The 22,330-nt window shown below is 45.5% G+C and overlaps 1 protein-coding gene across 3 annotated transcripts in view; it reads left to right on the top strand.

Annotated features, from left to right (window-relative positions):
- Positions 1–22,330, top strand: part of Ptprg (protein tyrosine phosphatase receptor type G) — a 713,787-nt gene that overhangs the window by 583,517 nt on the left and 107,940 nt on the right. For all 3 annotated transcript variants that reach the window (XM_076870736.1, XM_076870676.1, XM_076870809.1), the window contains exon 9: positions 19,082–19,266. In XM_076870736.1, coding sequence (XP_076726851.1) covers positions 19,082–19,266 — 185 coding nt within the window. The remainder of the gene's footprint in view (positions 1–19,081; positions 19,267–22,330) is intronic.

Raw genomic sequence — 22,330 nt, 5'->3', positions numbered from 1 at the left:
GATCAATAAATCAACATCCCCAACCCCTCAGCGAACTCACGACCACCTGATCCTGACGTAACCACTGCTATAAAGTGGCTTAGCCTGTTTGTACATTTCATGTACCTGGAATCACCTGGTGGTTCCTTCGTTGTGTCATGCTGCTTTGCCTGCCTGTTGGTTTTGAGTGTCCCTGTGTCGTTGCCTGTAGATGTGGTTCTTTCTTACTGCTGAATTTCTCAGTGTTGACTGTTCTAGAATTTGTTTACATCTTACAGTATACACGAAATCCTGGATCATCCCCAAGTTTTAGTGATTATGAAAAATTCTTGGGCATGCTTTTTCATGAACATAGAGACTCATCTCTATTGAATAATAAATATATATATATATGGGGGTAAATGGCTGCAACCTAAACTGCACATGTTGATATTTGGTTAGGTGTTGCCAGACCGTTCCAAAAGTGATTGTGTATATCACTTTACACTCCTCCCTGCAGAACAGGAAATCTTTTTTTTTTCCTCCCCAGTTCTGGGGATTGAACCCAGGGCCTCCTGCATGCTAGGCAAGCATTCTATCACCAAACTGCATCCTCAACTCTCCTTCTTTTTTTTTTTTTTTTTTTTTTTTTGGTACTAGGAATTGAACCCAGGGCCACTAACCACTGAGCCAAGTCCCCAGCATTTTTTTTTTTTTTTTTAGAGACAGAATCTCACTGAGTTGCTTAGTGCCTCACTAAGTTAATGAGGCTGGCTTTGAACTTGCCATCCTCCTGCCTCAGCCTCCCAAGCTACTGGGATTAAAAGTGTGCGCCATGTGCCCAGCCCCCTTCTATTTTTTTTTTTTTTAACACGCTTTTCGGGAGAGCACAATGTACATAAAATTCAGGTATCACAAATATAGAGTCTGGTAAGTTTTAGTAAATTGATAGCCATGCCACCCTAGCTATTGTCTAGGTATAGGGCATTTGATGGCCACGGACAGTTGTGCATGCCCACCCGTGGTCAGGGCTTCCTCCTGTCCTCAACCCCAGGCAATTTCCAGTCTTGGTCTTTCACTTGGTGGTAGGATTTTAAGAGTCAGCCTCGTTGTGGCATATAGGGGTAGGTCATTGTTTTTATTGCTGAATAGTATCTCTGCTTGTGGTTTACTGATAGCTTTATTGAGATACAAAGGGTACACTTCAGTGGTTTGTAGTGTATTCACAAGGTTGTATTGCCATCACCAGAACATGTTCATCACCACAAAAAGTATCTCTAATCCCATGAGCAGGTCACTCCTCCTTGTTCTTCTTCCCCTCAGCCCTCCCCTGCTCTCTCCCTCAGCCCTAGGCAACCACAACGTATTTTCTATTTCTAAGGATTTCTGTGTTAGGCAGCTTTTCATTCCTGTGACCAAAATACCTGACAAAAACAGAGAAGGGAAGTTTATTGGGGGCTCACCATCTCTGAAGTTCAGTCCATGGTCAGCCTACTCCATTGCTCTGAGCCCAAGAGAGAGACCATGGTGGAATGGTGTGGCAGAGGACAGCTGCTCAACTCATGAGCCAGGAAACAGAGAGAGAGAGAGAGATTCAGGCACCAGAGACAAAAGTTAAACTCTGAAGGGACCAGGTGACCAGTGACCAGATTCCTCTAACCATGCCCCACCTGCCACTAGTTACCACCCCATACAGTAGTCCTTTGAAATTACTAATCCATCAAGTGGATTAATCCACCAATTCAGTTATAGCTCTCATAATCTCATGTCATCTCTAACATTTGTTCAACACAACAAGCTTTTGGAGATACCTTACATCTAAATAATAGCAATTTGTTTATTCTGGACATTTCATAAAAATAGATCATAGAATACTTTAATCTCAGGGTTCTTTCACTTAACAAAATTTTTTTATACCCATGCACATAAGAGCATGTATTAAAGATTAGTTCCATTTTCACGGCCAAATCATGTAGCACTATCTGTGTATACCACATTTTGTTGATCCAAAGATTTTGAAGAAGATTTCAAAATTTTGTTGATCCATGTATTAATTACTAGGTATCATCTTGTTTTCTTTCCACTTTTTTTCCTATTATGAATAATTTGCTCTGAACCTTCACATTCAAGTTTTTGTGTAGATATGTGTTTTTACTTCTTTTAGATATAAACTCAGGAAAATTGTTAAGTCCTGTCATAATCTTAAGTTGATAGTGTTGAGGAATTGACTGTTTCCAAGTTGGTGGAACCTGTTTATATTCCCATCAACACTGTATGAGGGTTCCAGTATCTTTGCTAACACTAGTTATTGTGTATCTTTTTAAATTCAGGTGTCCTAGTAAATGAGAAGTACTTTTCTTCTATATTTCCCCCGCCCCTTTGGTACCAAGACTGAACCCAGGGGTGCTTAACCACTGAGGCACATACCCAGCCTTTGTTTGTTTGTTTGTTTGTTTGTTTAAGAGACAGGGTCTCCATGAGTTGCTGAGGTCTTTGCTAAATTGCTGAGGCTGGCTTTGAACTCAGGGTCCTCCTGCCTCAGCCTCCAAGCCTCTGGGATTACAGGTGTGCACCACCATGCCTGGCTGTTATGTACATTTTAATTCTACTCCCTTAGTGATTAAGGATACTACTTTTTGCTTCAAATGCACCTGTCACGGACCCCTACCTGACCAAATGTTCTGCCTTCCCCCTCCCCTCCAAAGAAAACTGGAGTAATTCAACAGGGCTGTATGTCAAAATCCCCCCACAGATGCTAATAGTATTCAAGAATCCTGCAGGACTCAGATGACTGACCTTAGAGATGGAAACAGTAAAGATGCAACATAGCCTGCTACAGAAAACAAAAGATTTTGAAGATTTCAAGAAGACGGGGGTGGTATTCTGCAATCTTTGGGTAATTCAAGATGAACAAAGCTTATTGGATTGACATTCTCTATTAAATCATTATGGATAGCTTTCAATGCTCAAGAAAACTATGGGGGCTGGGGATGTGGCTCAAGTGGTAGCGCGCTTGCCTGGCATGCATGCGGCCCGGGTTCGATTCTCAGCACCACGTACAAACAAAGATGTTGTGTTCACCGATAACTAAAAAATAAATATCAAAAAATTCTCTCTCTCTCTCTCTCTCTCTCTCTCTCTCTCTCTCTCTCTCTCTCTCTCTCCTCTCTCACTCTCTCTTTAAAAAAAAAGAAAACTGTGATGTTTTATACATTTAGTGGGCTGTTGTCATAGAAGAAAGGAAAACAAATTAATGATGGAAGGCTTGAGTTATTTAAAAACTTTCTTGGCTAAGGGCCAGATAGTGAATATTTTAGACTGTCTGTAGGCCCAGTGGTCACTGTTGCCATGATTCAATGTAGCCATAGTGGCAGGAAGGCAGCTGCCGACACCTTACAGATGAATGGGTATAGGAAAAGTCTTCCAGGAAAACTTGAGTTACACAAATAGATACAGAACAGATTTGGCCTGGGAATCCCAGTTTACAGACCCCTACTCTAGGGAGGGGGTGGTCAGACTAAGAAGGAGAAATCATAGGTTCTTTTAAGGGAAATGCTTAATGTCTTACAGGTAGTCATGGGGCTGGGGCTGCAGCTCAGTGGTAAAGCACATGCTTAGCATTCTTGAGGCCCCATCCTCTGCATTAAGGGAAAAACAAAATGGTGGTAGTGCCCATGACTGAGTTGATCAGTTTTGCTCTTCGATTACACCGCAAGACCCTAAGAGCAATTAGAGATTTTTTTTCAACTTGGTCATGGTCTACTTACCAAGTCCCCTTATCACTTGATCATCTTTCACATCAGAGGTGCAGCCAGAGCCACAGAAGACGGAACGTAGTCCCTCACTTCCCTGTTCATTCCCCTGGCTCTGACCATGAACTACAGCACGGTTGTGGTGGGCACCTGAGGAAATGCACCCCCATCCTGCCCTCTGTCAGGATGATGGGAGGAACTGGAAGAGAAGGAATAGGATCCAGCCTTTCGGTGCCAAGCAGGAGAGACGTGGGCACATAGGATACCAAAGGGAAAGGAAGAAAAAGTCATCTTAATATTGGATTGTTGCTGAAGAAAGACATAATGGGTGTCATCCGTAAAGAATATAATGCTTTAGTTTCCAGTAAATGGAAACAATATTTAGACTCCGTGCGTTGTTTGAGGGACATCCGATCCGCCACTCTGCCCTTTGTCGGTAAGGAACTTGGACAGACTTTAGGATTTAATGGGCTGTCATTTCGGTTATTCTGCAGCCTGTCCCAGGCACATGGAAGAGCATTCTGTGATTAAGTGCTGAATACCGTCCATTGTGAAGATATTTGGAACAGTGAATGGCGAAAAATAACTTTGCTTCCAACAACATGAAACATATGGTTTATTAATTTAACGAAACCTGTTCAGCCCACAGTGGAATCAGAAGCACTTGATCTGATAATTTGATTTGATGGCTTAATTAAAGTGACACTGTGTAATGTAATAAAAGCAGAGGAAATAGAGAGGACACTGGGCTGCCTGCATACCCTTCAGTCTCATAAGTCCGTGCTGGTTTTTTTGGAAAATGGTTTTGGCTTCTGCTGATGGATGTCTTTTTCAGCTCCATTTTTCAGTGCTAAAGATTGCCTCTTGTTTTGTCTAAAAGCAGTTCTTAAGGACACACACCTCCATGTGAGAATGCCTGAGTAACTAGCCGGTTTTAAATCAGAATACATTGAGGAAGAGTGTCACGTTTTCTACCTAAATTAGCAAACAGAGAAGTAAACCCATGATTGCTTTAAAAAAAAATGAGTTTGACATGAAATCATCACTTTTTTTTTTTTGCTATTTTTGGAGAAAACACTAATGTTATTCTATTTTCAGGTTAATCATTTTTAATATGCTGGGGTTACTTTGTCTTACTAAAAGAAGCTCTGATATAGATGCTTCATTCCTCTATAGGCAACTTCCCACCCAGAAATTCTTCGCCAAAATTGTCTTGTTACTTCCAGAAACTTTCAGGACAGGAAAGCGCTATGACCCTGAATATTCCTAGTTATCTTACTTTTGAAGATTCTGTTCCTTTAAAAAAAATGGGGGTACTAAAGATTGAACCAGGGGTACTTAACCACTGAGCAACACCCCCAAGCCTTTTTCTATTTTATTTAGAGACAGGGTCTCACTGAGTTGCTTAAGGCCTCATTAAGTTGCTGAGGCTGGCTTTGAACTCACAATCTTCCTGCCTCAATTCCCAAGTTGCTGGAATTACAGGCATGTGCTGCCATGCCCGGCTCCTTGGATAGTTTTTTGTTTGTTTGTTTTGTTTTTTTAATATTCATTTTTTAGTTTTAGGTGGACACAATATCTTTATTTTTATGTGGTGCTGAGGATCGAACCCAGTGCCTCATCATGGTAGGCAAGCGCTGTACCACTGAGCCACAGCCCCAGTCCATCCTTGTCAGTTTTCAGCAGTGCTACAGAATGACCTGAACAGGGATGTGAGCCTATCACTTTGTGTGGACAGTGTTGGCAGAGGATTTGGAGTCCACAAGACCAGCTGGAGACTGCCAGGGAACATTCTAGGTCCGCTGAGGATTACCATGATAGAGACAGAAGTGACCTGCTAGGAAGGGATGTTGGAGCAGAGCATTTGGGCAGGGATGAGTGGAGTAAGCTAAGAGAGAAGTGCAGTCTCACAGTCTCTCCCTAATAGCCGAGGGGTCGAGCACCCACAGAACATGGTGAACTCACCCGGAGCCTCTCAGCCAAGTGGTGGTGAAGCCAAGATGTGAACCAAGATCCTCTACATTCCTTCCATCACCTGCAGGACAGAGGGCATCCAAGGGCAGTGGCCTCTTTGTGATAGATGTCATCAGGTGGCTTGAGCAACATCATATATTACTCCTGAATGAAGGGGATTTGGAACTAAACATACTGCTGGGGATCTAATGCTCTTTCCTTCCTAAGAAGGGACCACTGGCCTCCATCTTTATCTACTTGGATTTATCTGTTTTGTCAAGTTATTCTAGGTGCTCAGGACACTGGTCACTGAGGCCTTGGTCAGGGGTTCAGTATCTGGGAGGCAAGTGCACCTTTGTAGGGATTTGGACGGTGAGACCTTCTAGGAAGGGGAGCTTTGCAGCCTTGAATCATCAGAACACTGCCGGGTACAGCCATCGTTCAGTGACTGATGGACCAGTACAAGGCAGTGTTAGAATATAGATTGGGGCTGGTCGCAGTGGCACATGCCTGTAATCCCAGCAGCTGGGGAGGCAGAGGCAGGAGGATCGGGAGTTCAAAGCCAGCCTCAGCATCAGTGAGGTGCTAAGCAACTCGGTGAGACCCTGTCTCTAAATAAAATAGGAAAATAGGGCTGGGAATGTGGCTCAGTGGTCGAGTGTCCCTGAGTTCAATCCCAAGTACCAAAAAGATATAGAGAGAGATTTGGGAGTCAGTCAAAGCTGGACTCCAGTCCTCAGCCAACCATTTACTCCTACGTGACCTTACCCAGTTGGCATCTAAGCCTCTGTTTCCTTGTTTCTAAAATAGAAATAATACACATACCTCGAATCAGCCTCTGACCTTTTAAATGAAACAATCACAGGACAGATAGTGCAAGGTCTGGGACATGGAAATTAGTCTGCAAATAACTGTACTTTTTGGTCTGTTGAATAGTGGTGGCCTCTTTGCACACTCAGAGCCACTATATGACACCGACAATGGAGAATGCATTTCAGAAGGAGGGGGCCATGCTTCCTCAAGGAAGAGTGAAGCCAGGCTCTTTGCCCTTGTGGCCGCCTAATGTGATCTACTAGCTAAGTCCTGCCCGCTGCCCAGACCATCTTCCTCGTCACTTCCCTTGGCTTCCTCTGCTGCAGTTCTCAGTGCTCAAGTGCCTCAGGCTCCTGTCCCATCTAGAATTGTTCCCTCACCCCACCCCGTCTCTTGGAAAAAGGGTACTATAATCACTGATGATCCTTCAACAAATATTGTATTGAATAGATGAATGGGAAATGGATGGGTTGATGCATGGAGGTGTGGGTGGATGGATGGATGAATGAGTGGATGGATTATTAAGTCTTGCATGGCAGGTGAACAGGATTAGAAGATTCTTGCCACAAGAGTTGGCACAACCAGGGCATTTGACGTTTCACCATGCTAGGCACTCTTTTGGGGAGAACATAGCTAGGCATTTGGAATTAGATTCCATGCCATTTCTAGAACCTGCAGTCAGAGGCATCAGTTACTTGAGAAGTTGTCTTCCACTCGGACCATAAAACACTTTGATGGAAACATTCATCCTGAGAGAGGTTTCCCTGCTATCCCAAGGAACAGCCCAAAGGCAGAGAGTTGAAGACACCTAGGGTGACAGGGACCATTGTCAGGATACTCCCAGGTACCACTGCTGTCATGGCTTGGGAGTTGTTGAGCTGAGGCAGGGAACCCACAGGAGGGGCTGTCAATCATCTTCAAACTTCATACATATTACCTCATTACTTAATCCTCCTTCTCCAGGCAGGTGGGCAGAGTTTGATGCTCAAGGCCAAGGTAGCACCCCTCCTCCTGTTTCTGCTTTGCTTTGCTCACCAGAATTTTCTCTGACATTGGATTTATTTGCATGGGCACCTGTGAACAGCAATCTGAAATTAATAAAGGCCAACAGCATCCTTCCTCCCAGAGTGACACGCCTTCCCTTCCTTGCTAACTAGCATTCACAGCCCGTGAAGCATGAGGCTCCGGGATGTTTGCATGGCGCTCCTCAGAGCCACAGGAGTAACGGAGCCGGGAGACAAGACTATTTATCTTCCCCATTCTTCCCAGTTATTATTCTCAAGCTGAGGTGATTGAGCCTGTTTTTTGGTCAGGTACTTTCCAAGAATACAGAAAGAACCTTGCTTTCTTGTAGCATAAGAAATAGTCTCACCTGCCTGCCCCTGAGAATCAAGGAACATCTGTGACCACCTAGCAGAGGGGACCCTGGCCAGTGGTCCTTTCCTCTTTGCACAGGCAGTGGCCCGGTGTTTTATTCTTGGGCAGTCTCATGGTTCCAAAGCCCTGGCTTGAGCTGGAATGAATGTCTTGGCTGTCACATTTCGAATCTGTGCCTGTAGAGAGAAGCCTCGGCCTGTATATGACACTAAGTGCTGTCCGGTGTTATCAAGTGCCCAGACACATGTGGTTTCTGCACTTCCCAGAAGGCAGAAGCCTTCTCAATGAGGAATGTGCTGACCATTTAAAGTGGCAGGTTATCATCTGCCAGCTGCAAAGCCCAACTTCTCCAGCTAATGGACCTGTTTGCTAGAGGCAGCCACTGGGCAACCACTGGACAGCCGTGTCTCTGTCTCTTCCTTGTGCATCAAAATCTGCTGATTTCCAGCCGGGAACACTAGAGGGCGCTGCCCATTCCTAGTCCAGTCTCCATGCAAATGGCTTCCTGTTTGCTTCTTGGGACCCCTTGACCAAGATCAGTTACCTAAACACAGGGAAAAAAAAAAACTAAAACAATACAATGTAGGACCATCCTTACCAAATGACAAGTTGATGGATCTAAATGTTCCATTAGGGAGTTGCAGTGAGGTTGGAATCCAAATGTTCCTACCACTTTACCCCACTCAGCTACAACTGAGAGCAGCAGGTGGCTAGGAAGAATCAGAGCTCCAGAGACAGTCTGATGAATGTGTGGTGTAGGGTCAGGTATTCCTTTCAAGTACAGTAGGTACCAAGCCTATTTCTAAGAAGGAAATTATTTTAAGGGCCAGATGGAAAACAAATGAGGACATCTTGACCAATTCAATCATAATCATGTTAAATAAGTTATTTAAATGAAAGACTAGCTTAGCCCATCTGTGTGAGTGACTAGCTGATTTCTTGCCATGGCTGTTGGGATCACTTAGCCGGCTTATAGGCTCTTGGATCTTGGATAGTGTTTGGATATCAGTCTCACATCACTAAGGGCAGCTTTCGGGCTCTATTTTAAGTGACCCAGCTGCTTCTTTACAGTTTTAATATCATCTTAGCACTGCCACTCCTGTCATCCCAGCAGCTCAGGAGGCTGAGGCAGGAGGATCAGGAGTTCAAAGCCAGCCTTAGCAAAAGCAAGGCACTAAGCAACTCAGTGAGACCTTGTCTCTTAATAAAATACAAACTAGGACTGGGGATGTGGCTCAGTGGTCAAGGGCCCCTGAGTTTAATCAGGAGTCTCAGCCAGGGGAAACCCCTGCAATACAAGAGTGCTGGGTGTGTGCCTGCCGTTGTCTGGTCTCTGGTACAGATCCCATGACATAGCCAGGCAGGGGGAAGCAGAGGAAGGGAAGAGACACTGTGCAGAGGATGCTGCATTCAGTCTAGGTGGGGCCTGTCCACTCTTCTCTCTTAGCAGGCAATCACAGCATTTTAAAGTTGAAGGCAGGGAAGGCCCCAAGAGCCTGGAATCCCACTTCTCACCCAGAATCCAGGACGCAGCTGTTAATATCCATCAGGGCTAGGAAGATGCATCTGAACTTTGTCATCCCCCTAGCACTGAGCTGAACAATGCTTTTATTTTCCTGCTCAGGACAGGGACACCTCCCGTGGCCTTTAGCTTGCAGAGGAAGAGAGACATGGTGTAGGACTTGAAGGCTCTGGGGGAGTCAGAAATAGCGTAATGTAGGAAAGTCTAAAGCACAGGCCCGGAGTGCAGGAGAATCGCATTTCAGCCTCTGCCTTCCCAGGCAGTGCCTGGTGCTGCTAGGAGAGGCCATTGCACGGTGTGGAAGAAAGTTCTCTGGCTTCAGGTTACATCAGTTAAGACACCAAAGACTTCAAGCTCAAAAGCAGTTGTCCTAGTGCTTGGCAGAACTTGGGGTGACTGAAACCAAGGTCTCCCACATTGCAAAGTGGACATCCAGCACAGCCTGGCCTCCAGAGTCAGACCCACCCTAGGAGGTACCCTGGCTCCCCACCTGCTGGCCTTGGGACCTCATCTCGACCCAGTCCTTCTCTTTCTGTGCTCCCAGACACACTAGCTTTCTCTCCAGGTTTCCCCCACGGGGTCTCTGCAGCCCTTCTCTCTGTCTGACCCACCCAAGCTTCTTTCCCTGTTCACTGTATTAACACCAATTCATTGTTCAGATTTATTATTATTGTTTTGTGTATTTGGGACCGGGGCTTGAACCCAGGGCCTTGTGCATGCAAGGCAAGCACTCTACCAACTGAGCTAGATCCCCAGCCCCTCATTGTTCAGATTTCGGCTCCAACATCCCTCTGCTCAGCGCGACTTCCCTAACCCACCCTGCCAAATCTAGATCAGGGTCCCTTATTAAATTCTAATACAGAGCCCCTATAACATTTTCCTTAAAAGCATGCGTATTCCTTAGTGCCAGGAACGTTTACCGTATTTCCTTGCATAATCAACACAGATTTTACCCCAATTTATTTTGGCAAAAAAAAAAAAAAAAAAAAGGGTGCCACCATTATGTAAATATTTTTTCAAAAAATTCTGCCAGTTATTACTTAAAAATAATTTATTACTAAATCATCTGTGGTGCAAGATCATGATGTGTGCAATGTTGGTGAATATACTCAATGCAGTGGCGAATATCATGTGTGTCAAATACGGTAAGCTTTCGGGTACCCTTGTAGCCATTCCAATGGATCCCATGGTCCTCTTGACATATTCGTCCATTTTATGTGCATAAAGTAACATATGACTGGTTGTATGGGAAGCCAATTATCCTGAGATGTGATCAAATTGTTTTAAGATTCTGATGTACTAATTTATCTGCTTCTTGATGAAGGCATTTAAATTACAAGATCTAGCAGCAGTTCTAGTAGCAGTTAGATCAACTAGTGATGTCACACTGACCTTCTAAAGCCACTAAATCTTGTTGACATTTGAAATGTAAGAAGATGCTACATTGTAGAGATTAGTGAATACTTGTGTGCTTCTTCCCCATCCAAGTTCCTAGAATGGTTGAATTCTCCCCAGAGACCCTAAGGAACCTAATGTTAAGAAGGTCTATTTTAGCTGGGCTTGTGGCGCATGCCTGTCATCCCAGCAGCTCAGGAGGCTGAGGCAGGAGAATCTTGAGTTCAAAGTCAGCCTCAGCAACTTAGTGAGGCCCTAAGCAACACAGTGAGATCCTGTCTCTAAATAAAGTACCAAAAAGGGCTGGGGATGTCACTCAGTAGTTCATTGCCCAGAGTTCAATCTCTGGTACACCCGTGCCCACCCCCCGCCAAAAAAAAGGAGATTAAAATAAAATGACTGGTATCTTTTCTCCTGCTGGACAGCCATCTGCAGGAGGTCAAGGGCCACACCAGCCTATATTCACTTTTATCCCACTTCCAGTTCTGAATGCTCCTCGCACTCTGTGTCCTTGGCCCCACTCAGCGACTTGGTCTCTCTGGACCCCAGTGTCTTCATCATTATTAGGGAAGATACTTGAACCCACCTTTTGGAGTCGGTTACTGTGGGCAAGTGTTACAAAGTCGGGGCTTCCGAGAAACTGAGGCAGCACAAAGACCCCCCTCTTCACACCCCGATTCTTGCTATCAAGTCAAGAGTAGCAGGAATGAGTTTATTGAAGAGCTCAGAAAAGGGAAAAGGGACACTCTCAAGGGAAAGATCGGGTCCTCTCAGAGAAGAGAGGGAGAATGTGTCTCTCCTGCACTCCAGTTTTATGGGGAATCCCACAGAAGTTTCCAGAGATTCCTGCTCAGGTCCACCTCTTAACTTCTGACTGACAGCAAAATGTCATCAGACTTTCAAGTCCCTGATGTTAGGGCAACTCTAGGTCACACATGCTCGCCGGTTCTAATTCTTACAGATTTTATGGTTAGCAGGAACCATCCTTATCTCCAGAGTTTAGGGATCTGGTCACAGAAGCCTCTCCCTTCAGGGTAACTTGGGTCTCTTATCAGCGTTACCATGGGCCTGCATTTCTCCTGCAGTGAATAGGTAGCTTGCTGAGGAATGTGAAATGTCCTGTCCTCTGAGGCCAGGCAGCCAGCACTGCAGGCAGATTGCTTCTTGGAAAAGAAAGTGTATGGGGCTCAGCACCGTGGGCCCACTTTATGGAATTACTCTCCTACCCTCATGTTCCCCCAACCTCACCAGTCTGATCCTAACACATAGGTGACCTGACATGCGTGCACAGAGCCAGGCCAGGCGGACGCGCTGCGTGCACGTGGGAGCTAGATAGCTGTCACTCAATCACGTCTGGAAGTTGTACGTCCAAAAAGTACCCGAGGTGGGGTTCTGCTTTGATTCCTTCCTTTCTGATTCCAGCACCTTCCTCAGGGCAGTTTGCCCTTCATGAGCTCTTGGACAGTAAAAGAGGTGACACCCCAGAGCACGGAGCTTCCTGATTTGAAGTCCTGCAGTGGCCCACTGTTGGGGACGTTGTGTTTACCCAGATGTCTTTGATACAGTCCTTCAAAAAGAGAAATCCTTCCCTGAGGCCATTTCTTTGCAAAGCTCCCAGGAAGGACTCAGGTTCCTGAGCCACAGAAATGACAGACATCAAAACAGTCTGAAGTAAGGCTCCTCCCAGCTTTGTCCCACCAGTTCCCCTCTGCTCTTGGAGGAGGAGACAGCGCCTGCTCCCTCTTGTCCTGAGCCAGGCAGGCCCCTCCCCCACAGTGCTTGCCAGCTTGGGTCCAGCTTGTTCCTCAGAGGCCATTCCTATGTGGTGGCTGATGTCACAACCTCCCTTTGCCATAGTGGCTTCGTTTTTTTTGTTGACAGCATTGTGAAATGGGAAATGAAGGCCAAACCACTTTGGTTAAGCAGCCTGGCTCTCTGTCTTCTGGACCCTAGTGGGCCTGTGGCTTCAGGTGTGAAGCTCAAGGGGCCAGATGCTGGGAGGGGTCAGGAGGAGCCTTACACTCCAAAGAGTTGAAGGCACTTGGAGATGACACGGGCCTTCAGACGCAGGGCTTCACATACTTTATCTAAAGCCCCAGATGAAGAGCCTGGGGTGGGGTGTTGGGGGGAGACTTAGCACTGTGTGAACTGCTGAGAAAATATCCTTGACATTGATTTAGAATCAGAGGACCTTGGGTGCTCTGCTAGAAGCCTCTTCATTGTTTAACGAAGCCTGGGATCATAATTAAAGGTGGTTCAGAGTGCAGACAGAAATCCTCAGAGCTGGCAGCTAGCGCCATCCCAGATGCCTGTGAAAAGCAATCAGACCCTGGTGAGACTGTAATCAGGTCTTTGAGAAGGGAGGTGTCGGGGGCACCTCATGGGGATATCTGTGTAGTGAACTGGATGTGGCACCTTCTGCATAGTTAACAGTCTTCAATTTTGTGCATGATTTAGGCCAGCAGAAAACCCACCTGGCCCTGGGTGCCAGGCAGCTGCAGGTAAGGTGGGCTGAGAGAGGCGATAGGGAACAGTGGGGACTGTGACAAACAGGAGGATACACCCTTAGTCTCAAAGAGATGATTGTTCCGCTGCTGCAGCTCAACACTGCTGCATGTAGATGCAGACTCAATTTAAATTACCAGATGTATATATAAAATAAACCAATTTTTTTTAAACACTGTGTGGGCCTAGGAGCTTGCTGCCCCCCCCCATGCCTGAGGCCCACAACCTCCAGTTTATCTACCCACAGTTCTTGTAATCCTCACCCTGACCCTTTGAGGAAGATAGTGCCTCATATACTCACCCACTTTTTAGAGAACACAAGGGGCTATCTTATACCAGCTCTTCCGAGCCAATTCATAGTCTCTCATGCCAACCACATGCAGTGGAACACGGCTGTAATCCAGCAATTCAGGAGGCTAAGGCAGGAGGATTGCAAGTTCGAGGCCAGTCTGGGCAACTTAGTAAGACCGTATCTAAAAATAAAAAGGTCTGAGGATGTAGCTCAGTAGTGGATTAACCCTGGGCTCAGTCCCCCGTAATGCAAAACTCTCTCGTGCTTCTTTTTTCTGCTTTATATTTGAAATTCCGAGGGAGGTTGTGTTGAAAGGAAGGGTCTCCATTACTGAGCAAGCAAACAGGACTTTGGAAGCAAGCTGCCTCTTTCTGCCTTCTTTGATGGGCATATCTGTTCCCCTGGCAGTCTGACCCCAGCTGCTGAGCATTCTGGGATTTTTGTTGCCTCCATAGGAACAAAAATGGAGGAGTTCCTAATTAGCAAACATCCCTTTGCAGAAGGTATGAGTTAATAATGACTGGGGGCATGATCTCCACACAAACTACAGGCTCCTGAAGGTGACCCCCCAGCAGTGAATTATGTGGTGCTAATCCTGGAGATGGGAATCTCATCCGCGTGCTGACTGAAGAGTGATATCTCTTTTTCTGAAATGTGAGCTCTTCCCAGGGCACTAGCGACCAAGAGCTTGGTCCCTGCCCTGGAGGGTGCTTCCAGCCCAGTGAAAAGAACAGATGGTGAGGACACAGTGTACTGGACACTGTGAACAGGGCAGAGGGGCCACATGATGTTCAGATTGTCCCTGAAGCTGAGGTGGGGCTGACCAGAGATCAGCAAGTGACAAATGACCTGGAAAGCTGCGGGGATAGAAGCAGGAAGGAGGGTCACAGAGGCCTTCTCCATTAAGGGAAGGACTAAGATTTCTTTTGCCACATTTTTTACTGGTGCATTATAGTTATATATAATGGATTTGTTGTTTCATATTTGTGCATGCACACATCACAGCAATCTAATTTGGCCAGTATTAAACTAAGATTTTTATTGCATGTACAACTAACACGTCGTTCAGCAGATTTGTTCTAGTGAGCCTACTATGTGCCGGCCTCTGCTGTAGATTCAAGAAATATGTATCGAACAAGGCAGAAAAGGAACCAGCCTCGGGTACTTCCACTCCAGTGTGGGATTGCTCCAGTTCATTCCACAAAGTCAGTAATTGAATTCCCTGTAGCTATAAATTCTATCAAGAATCTGAGTTCCATAGAGGAGCTGGCTTGTCAGTCTGGACTGAGGGGTGGAGTTCACTGCCAAGAATATAGTTGCAGTTGAGCTGGATACGGTGGTGCACACCTATAATCTCAGCTGCTCAGGAGGCTGAGGCAGGAGGATCACAAATTCAAAACCAGCCTCAGCAACTTAGTGAGGTCCTAAGCAGCTTAGAAAAACTGGCTGGGGATGTGGCTCAGTGGTTAAGGGCCCCTGGGTTCAATCCCTGGTTCCCCCCCCCACAAAAAAAAATAAAAAAGAATATGCAATTGATAAACTTGTTTCAGTTAATAATTTAGCCTCTCCCATTATCTTCTAAGTCTCACCTGCCACTATCTTTTGATAAACATGGGTTTTATATTTTTGGACAGTAGGAAAAAAAGTCACAAAAAATTTTGTTTCACATGAAAATCATAGGAAATTGAAATTTAGTGTCCATAAATAAAATTTTCTTGGGCATAGTCACACTGGCTCATTTTTACTTAGTACCTTTGCAGTTTTGTGCTTCAAAGGCAGAGTTGGTAGTTGAAATCTGCAAACCAAAGCAGAAAATATTTACTATTTGGTTCTTCATGGGGAAAAAAAAATTGCCATTCTCTTTTCCTCCAAATGTGTCCCAATGTGCCCATAAACATTCTCCCTGTCCAGGAAGGTGAAGAAGGAGTCAGCTAAAGTGAAGCTTCTGTTCCTACAGTGCTTCTCATAGATCCCGGGCAGGAGCTCCTTAGCCTACAATCTGTGGTCCCCTCTGGCCTGAGACTCTTCTGTTGTGTTGTCTGGAGCAAGCATGGTTTTGCAAGACCTTAATTACAGAATTCCCTTCCTGGCAGGTGATTCCCATTAGAGAATGGCCACACCTGTTTTCCTGTAGAGCTGAGCTCAATATTTTCTCATAGGTTGAGGCAGTGGGATTCTTCCCTTTCCTTCAAAGTGATGATAACCAAGCCCTGTGTATTGCAAGGAAGAATACCCATGACTTATTGGACAAAATGCAGCAACAGCAAATTTGCTTCCAAATCACATGCTTCCATTTACATCAAATGGTATTTATGGACTTCCCCACATGTATGAGCAATAGAGCTCTATCTGGATGTTGATCCCCAGAATGTTCTCCAGGGTTATCTGAGGTTGCATTGAGATTTGGGCTACTTTTTAAAACTTTCTTCTTACTTTTTTGTACTCCATGGTTTTTTTGTTTGTTTGTTTGTTTTTTAATTAACATAAATCATCTTAATCTGCACAGAGCAACCCAGTTATTTTCATTTCAAGAAATAAATAAGAAGGATGGCTGCATCCGTATGTGGGTGAAACAATTATTTATGTGGTTGTGATGTAACTGCTAGAGAGAGATGTTGTTTTCCTGTAGCTCACCTCTTGGAGTGGGGAAGTGCGTGGCTTCGGAAAAAGGAAAATAATTAAGAACATGGTAGGAGGTGAAGGAAGATTTGAAAGTGAGGTCATCATTCTGAGATGCAGAAAGCTCCCCATATATAAATCTCCCCTGTTCAGTAGTAGTATTTGGAAAGGGGTGGGGGCGGGTGTGTACCTTTTCTGGTCCTTTCCCTGCACCTCTAGGAGCTCTTGAGAAACAGCCTCTATGAAGTGTTTAAAAAACAGTAGCTTGGCGCCACCTAGTGTCGGTGCTCTGTCACTTCACCCTGAGCATCTGAGAAGCTTCCCTTCAGATTCTTTGTTTGATTTCCCTGCCCTGGTGGCATTTGCACTGCAGGCAGCGTGATGCTTCCCTGGGGTTCTGCCGGGCAGTAGGGATGCCTCATTAATTTATCCCTTCCTTCCTGTCTCAGTCACACAAAGCTACTGGCTTTGGTGTGGTTCTGCTGTTGAAGGGGGGAAGGGATGCCTCTGTCAAAGCCCATCCCTGACTTTCTTCAGCAGAGCACCCTGAAAGGTGGCCCCCACTTCTCTGACTGGAACACAGTCCTGCTCCCCAGAGCTGCCTTGGATTTGGGGCTCTTGAGTGGGAATAGGAGGGCCTGGCTGGTGGTAGGCTGCTTAGCTATCAGCTCCACCCACAGTCAGAACTGAGTTCTCCTTCCCCACTCCAGCAGGCTCACCTTTAAAAAAAAATTTTTTTAATACCAGAGATTGAACCCAGAGGCACTTAACCACAAGCCACATCTGCAGCCCTGTTTTATATTTCATTTAGAGAAAAGGTCTCACTGAGTTGCTAATGCTGGCTTTGAACTCACGATCCTTCTGCCTCAGCCTCCAGAGCTGCTGGGATTACCAACATGCACCACCCGTGTCCAGTGCTCACCTCCTTCTTACCCACCTTCTGCACCCCATGCCTGTTTGTCCTCCCTTTCTCATCTTTCTGCTCACCTAGTCCGTCACCAGGTCTCACAGCTTTATCAGCTGTTAGCTCTAGAACCTTCCACTCCTCCATGAACAGCCCCTCTTCCATTCTGGGACTTCTTCACTTGCCCAGCACGTGGAACTTTTTGTCAAGCAACAATCTGATTGTCATTCTTGGGTTCTGATCTTTTTAGTGGCTTCCAAGGTCTCATAGGAAAAAGATCAGATTTAGAGTCTGGCCTCTAAGACTGCTGTCCACCTGAGCCGGGCCCCTTGTTGGCTCTTCTTCTCTGCCTTGCTCCCACCTGCTAACCTGTTGACGCTTTCTCTGCTCTCCCTTCTTCCCCAATTTCCCAGTTAATTTCCTTTGGCCCACAGAGTCAAGTGCTCCTCAGATATACTTAGAAAACACCCATCGCTCCCCTGCCTCCATCTCATCCTGGCTCTCAGAATCGGCTCTGCCCCCATGATCTTGTCCTTGGATCTGTTTCCCCTTGTAGATCACTGGTTCTGGGGGCAGATGGTCCCTGCTGGGGATATATTCATCTGTCTCTGGAGATACTTTTAGTTGTCACAGTGGGAAGGGGAGGGAGCTCCTGGCCTTTAGCAGGTGGAGCAAAGAATCATCTGGTTCATGAGGTCGAGTGTGGACAGGAAGAAAGCCTGCCCCAGACATGTAAAGGCTCACTTGATGCGCTCAGCCCTTTCGTAGGCTTGTGCATAGATGTAGATCTCGCCATGTCTCTTAAAATCTCACAGCCACCAGGAATAAATGGAAGAATTAGCCTCGCCTGCCCTCCTACCCCACATCAGGATTGTTAAGCAGGGTACTGCTGCTGCCCCAGAGAAAGTCACCCTTTTTGTTTGTGCCTTCGCTTCAAAATTATTTAAGGTCTCATGCTAAATTGTATTTATTTACACTCTGATCTGTTGACAGTAAAATCTCACCTACAATTGTAGTTGGGACATGCCGTAAGCACCGGCTTCTTCAAAAAGTTTACCACGAGGGCCAGGGATGTGGCTCAGTGGTAGAGCGCTTGTGTGAGGCCCTGGGTTCAATCCTCAGCACCACAAAAGAAGGAGCAACAACAAGAAGTCAATCATGAGAAAGGGTCATTTGACTATGCTGGATTAAAAGAGGATGGGGGCGGGGGCAAGAAAAGATTTTTGAGACAATGGGAGAAATTTGAATATGGACTATGTATGAGATGGGACTCCTGAGTTAGTATGTGGGGTTTTTTTCTTTTTTTCTTTTTCTTTTTCTTTCAGTATTGGGAATGGAACCCAGGAGTGATCTCTCCCTGAGCTACATCCATCCATCCAACCATGTATTTATTTATTTGTTTGTTTATTCTTGGAAGATTGAACCCTGGAATGCTTAATCACTGAGCAACATCCCCAGCTCTGCACAACATCCCCAGCTCTTCTCCTTTTTTAAAAAATTTTTAATTTAGAGACAAGGTCTTGCTTATGGTTGCTTATGGCCTTACTAAGTTGCTGAGGCTGGCTTTGAACTTATGATCCTCTTCCTCAGCCTCCTGAGCTATGGGGATAGCAGGTGTGATAACAGATAAGCCACCATGTTGAGCTTATCCTAGTATGTGATTTAAGTATGACAGTGGTATTGTGGTGATGTGGGAAAATGTCCTTATTCGTAGAGTATTAAGGGTGGAAGTGTCAAAATGATCGTAATTTGCTTTCAGTGACGTAGCTGAGAAGCAGGTGTATGTATATGTGTGTGTGTATATATGTGCAGGTGGAAAGAGAAGAACAGCTGAGGCCAAATCTGTTAGTAGTAGGTGGATTTTGGTAAAGGGAGTCTGGGTGTTTGCCGTGTTATCAGTTCAACTTTTTGTGGTTGAAATCTTTGGGGGCACATGGTGGAACAGCATGCTGTGCTGAAAGCCCTCTGAGCCTGGCTGTCTGTGTCTTCAGTTTGCAGCTCCCCACCCATCCACATGAAGGTGCAGCCTCTAAACCAGACGGCCCTCCAGGTGTCCTGGAGCCAGCCAGAGACCATCTACCACCCACCCATCATGAACTACATGATCTCTTACAGCTGGACCAAGAACGAAGACGAGAAAGAGAAAACGTTCACAAAGGACAGTGACAAAGACTTGGTAAGGACCCCCGTTTCCAGATTGAGAAGCTGCAGCCCTTGCAGTTTCAGAGGAGCCTGCTGAGCTTAGGGACTGCCGTGGGCTATGCTCCCACATACTAGCCACAGGAGTGGACAGTGGAAGGAGCCTGGCTCCATCCTGACCTCGCATCTGTGAACTCTGACCTGGAAGAGCTAGTTAATTGTTATTTGTAGTGGCCCTCCAAGACTGATTGCTTTAGCTGCCATTATTAACAAATAGAAACTTCTAATAGGCCCTTTTCATCCAGTAGGATTACTGTACAAATTAAATGCTTAGTGCATTTAAGGATCCCCCAGGTTCTGGGATACAGCAAGCGCTACATAAGTAATCACTCTTATAATCAGTTACTCCACCTCCACCTCTGCCTCCTTTTTCCTTCAACTTCCTGCTGTCACATCACCACCCCCCTGTCCACAGTCCCCACCATTCCCTTCTGTCCCATTTGTCCTATCTTGCATGCTCCCATTTCCTCCCTTGTGGCCATGGAACTTCAGCTTCTGTTCTGCAGCTCCCAGATCCCAGACCATCTGACCCCACTGGGCTCAATCCCCTCCAACCCCCAGTTCCCCAACCCCACACCCCATTTCCACTCTCACTGGGCACCCAACAAGGCCCCTCCTTAATGGTGTATGCAGAAGCTACCTTCTCAAAGCAAACCCTCCAACAAGCAGTAGTCTTCACTTGCACAGAAACTCAAAGTGACACATTTGCTACATTTATCCTTAATCAAAGGAAGCCGTTGGAATAATGAAACCTGTAATTGTATATGCGCATGAAAATGCGGGGCACCTAGTGGGATTCTTAATGACTGTTATCACCTTTTTTTTTTTCTCCCTCTCCATACAGAGTCCTCCGGGCCCATTCAATCAGTTATAGAATAATACTTTTCTTATTTCTTTCGATGGAGAATCTTTCACTTCATTTCCATTTATATTTTCCATTTCCCCACTAGACTTTGTTATCTGGGTCACATTAGGGAATGACGAGCCCTCATGAAATCAGAGAGGAATCTGTTGAAAGGCACCCAAGGTTACGATGTGTTTTAACCTTTCTCTTGTCACCACTGGATGCCCGTAAGGGATTTTCCCCTCTCTGAAGTAAAGCTGGCTTGCATTAATCAGCAGAAACTATCTAGGCGCTGGCTTAACCGGTTTCTTGTTCTAAGTGGCAAATAATTAAACATGCAAAGATGAACAGATACTGGCTTGGGGTGAATTCCAATAAATCCCTGCATAGATGGAGTGAAGATTTTGTGCTCTGAACAGAAGATGGGTCAGAAGATTAGGGAATGAGGCATAAATTAGGTTCAGAGAGAGAGAAACACACTTTGACAGCCAGTTTTGATCCCTAGGAATTTCTAGGGGTGGTTATTTTCTTTGGGGACACACAAAATTAATTTTCTTAATTTCTCAGTACATCAAGAGAGCCGATTTGGTGGCCAGGAAACTGTGCTCCTACCCCTGGTTCCAGAAACCTAAAAGCAGAACCTAACGATTATAGCATTCTTCAGTCTAAGGTCCCTCCGCCACATCCTGTGTGTATCACACCACCCTTTCCAAAAGAGATAAATGAGGCCTTAGTTAAATAACAAGACCCTGCCCTGCTGCTCCCATCAGGAAGCTGTGTTCTAGGCAAAAGCAGCAGCCATCGCCACAGTGATGTTCATACCCATCAGAGGTGTGCAGTGGCTGTGCCAGGGAAGCGCCCTTGTTGGGGAGGCTCACGGGGCAGCTCTCTGTGCCCAAAACATACAGGTCAGTGACGTCTCATCCACTGGGAGAAGTGTATGGAAATTGCTTGCTTCTCTTTATTTCTTGGGGAAACAAGTACTACCTGCTTTTTAGGTAGGTTCCATTTTTCTCATTTACAAGAGCTCTTAACCACTGAGTCACATCTCCGACCCTTTTTATTTATTGATTTTTTTTTTTTTTTTTTTTTTTTTTTGGACACACGCTAAATTGCTTAGGGACTTGCTAAGTTGCTGAGGCTGGCTTTGAACTCAGGATCCTTCTATCTCAGCCTCTGGAGCCACTGGTATTACCAACATGCACCACAAAATCCAGCTACAAAGGCTCTTATAATGACACATTAGGAATGGTGACTTGGATTTGCCTGGTGATATTTGATCAGAGTTTTCACAAATATTTTTCTAGAATGGGCCAGATGATGAATATTTTAGGCTTTACAGGTTATATAGTCTCTCCTAACTATTCATCTGGGCCTTTAAAGGGTGAAAGCAGCTATCAGCAACATATAAATAATTGGGTCATGGCTGTGTGCCAATAAAACTTTATTTATAAAAACAGAAGAGGGGCCGGATCTGGCCTGCAGGCTGGATCTGTCCACCTCCTGTGTTAGACCAGTGGTGCTCTGTGTGCTATTGAGTGCGGTACACCATGAACAAGGTTTGCTTGACCTGTGTTACCCAGTTTTTAGAAGAACCCATAAGGTAGCTGTTCCTCTTCCCACTTGACAGTTGAAGGTAGCAGAGGCTGAAAGCCATTGAGTAACAGCTCGTGAGTGGCGTGATGACCTGTGACCTAGTGTTCTTCCTTACCTCGTGCTCCCTGTTATACATAGTTAGGATACGACAAGACCTTCAAACTGCAAAGGAAGAGAGAATTTCTTATTGATGTTCTGCACTCTGCATGGCTCTGGAGATTATATGGTTGATAACTCTAGAGGCCATCTAGGACCAGTAATTATAGCTTACATGGTACAGTAATTGTGACAGAAATTCAGACCTTGTGAACAATAAAGAGGACTAAGTCCTCCCAAGTCAAGAATGATGCTGTCAGGCTGGGGCTGTAGCTCAGCAGGAGAGCTCTTGCCTTCCAGGTCCAAGGCACTGGGTTCAATCCTCAGCACCGCATAAAAATAGATAAATTAAACAAAGGTATTGTGTCCATCTACAACTAAAATATTTTTTAAAAAATAAAAAAGAAAGAATGATGTTGTCACTTCTTCTCTTCTTAAGTGCTAAAGACAGATTCCTGGGGAAGGTCATTACAAGGGATCTTTCCTGCCAAAGCAGGCTGTGGTT

The sequence above is a fragment of the Callospermophilus lateralis genome, chromosome 1 (genome assembly GCF_048772815.1).
Source record: "Callospermophilus lateralis isolate mCalLat2 chromosome 1, mCalLat2.hap1, whole genome shotgun sequence".
NCBI classification, from domain to species: Eukaryota; Metazoa; Chordata; class Mammalia; order Rodentia; family Sciuridae; genus Callospermophilus; species Callospermophilus lateralis.
This window is presented reverse-complemented; position numbering and strand designations above follow the sequence as displayed.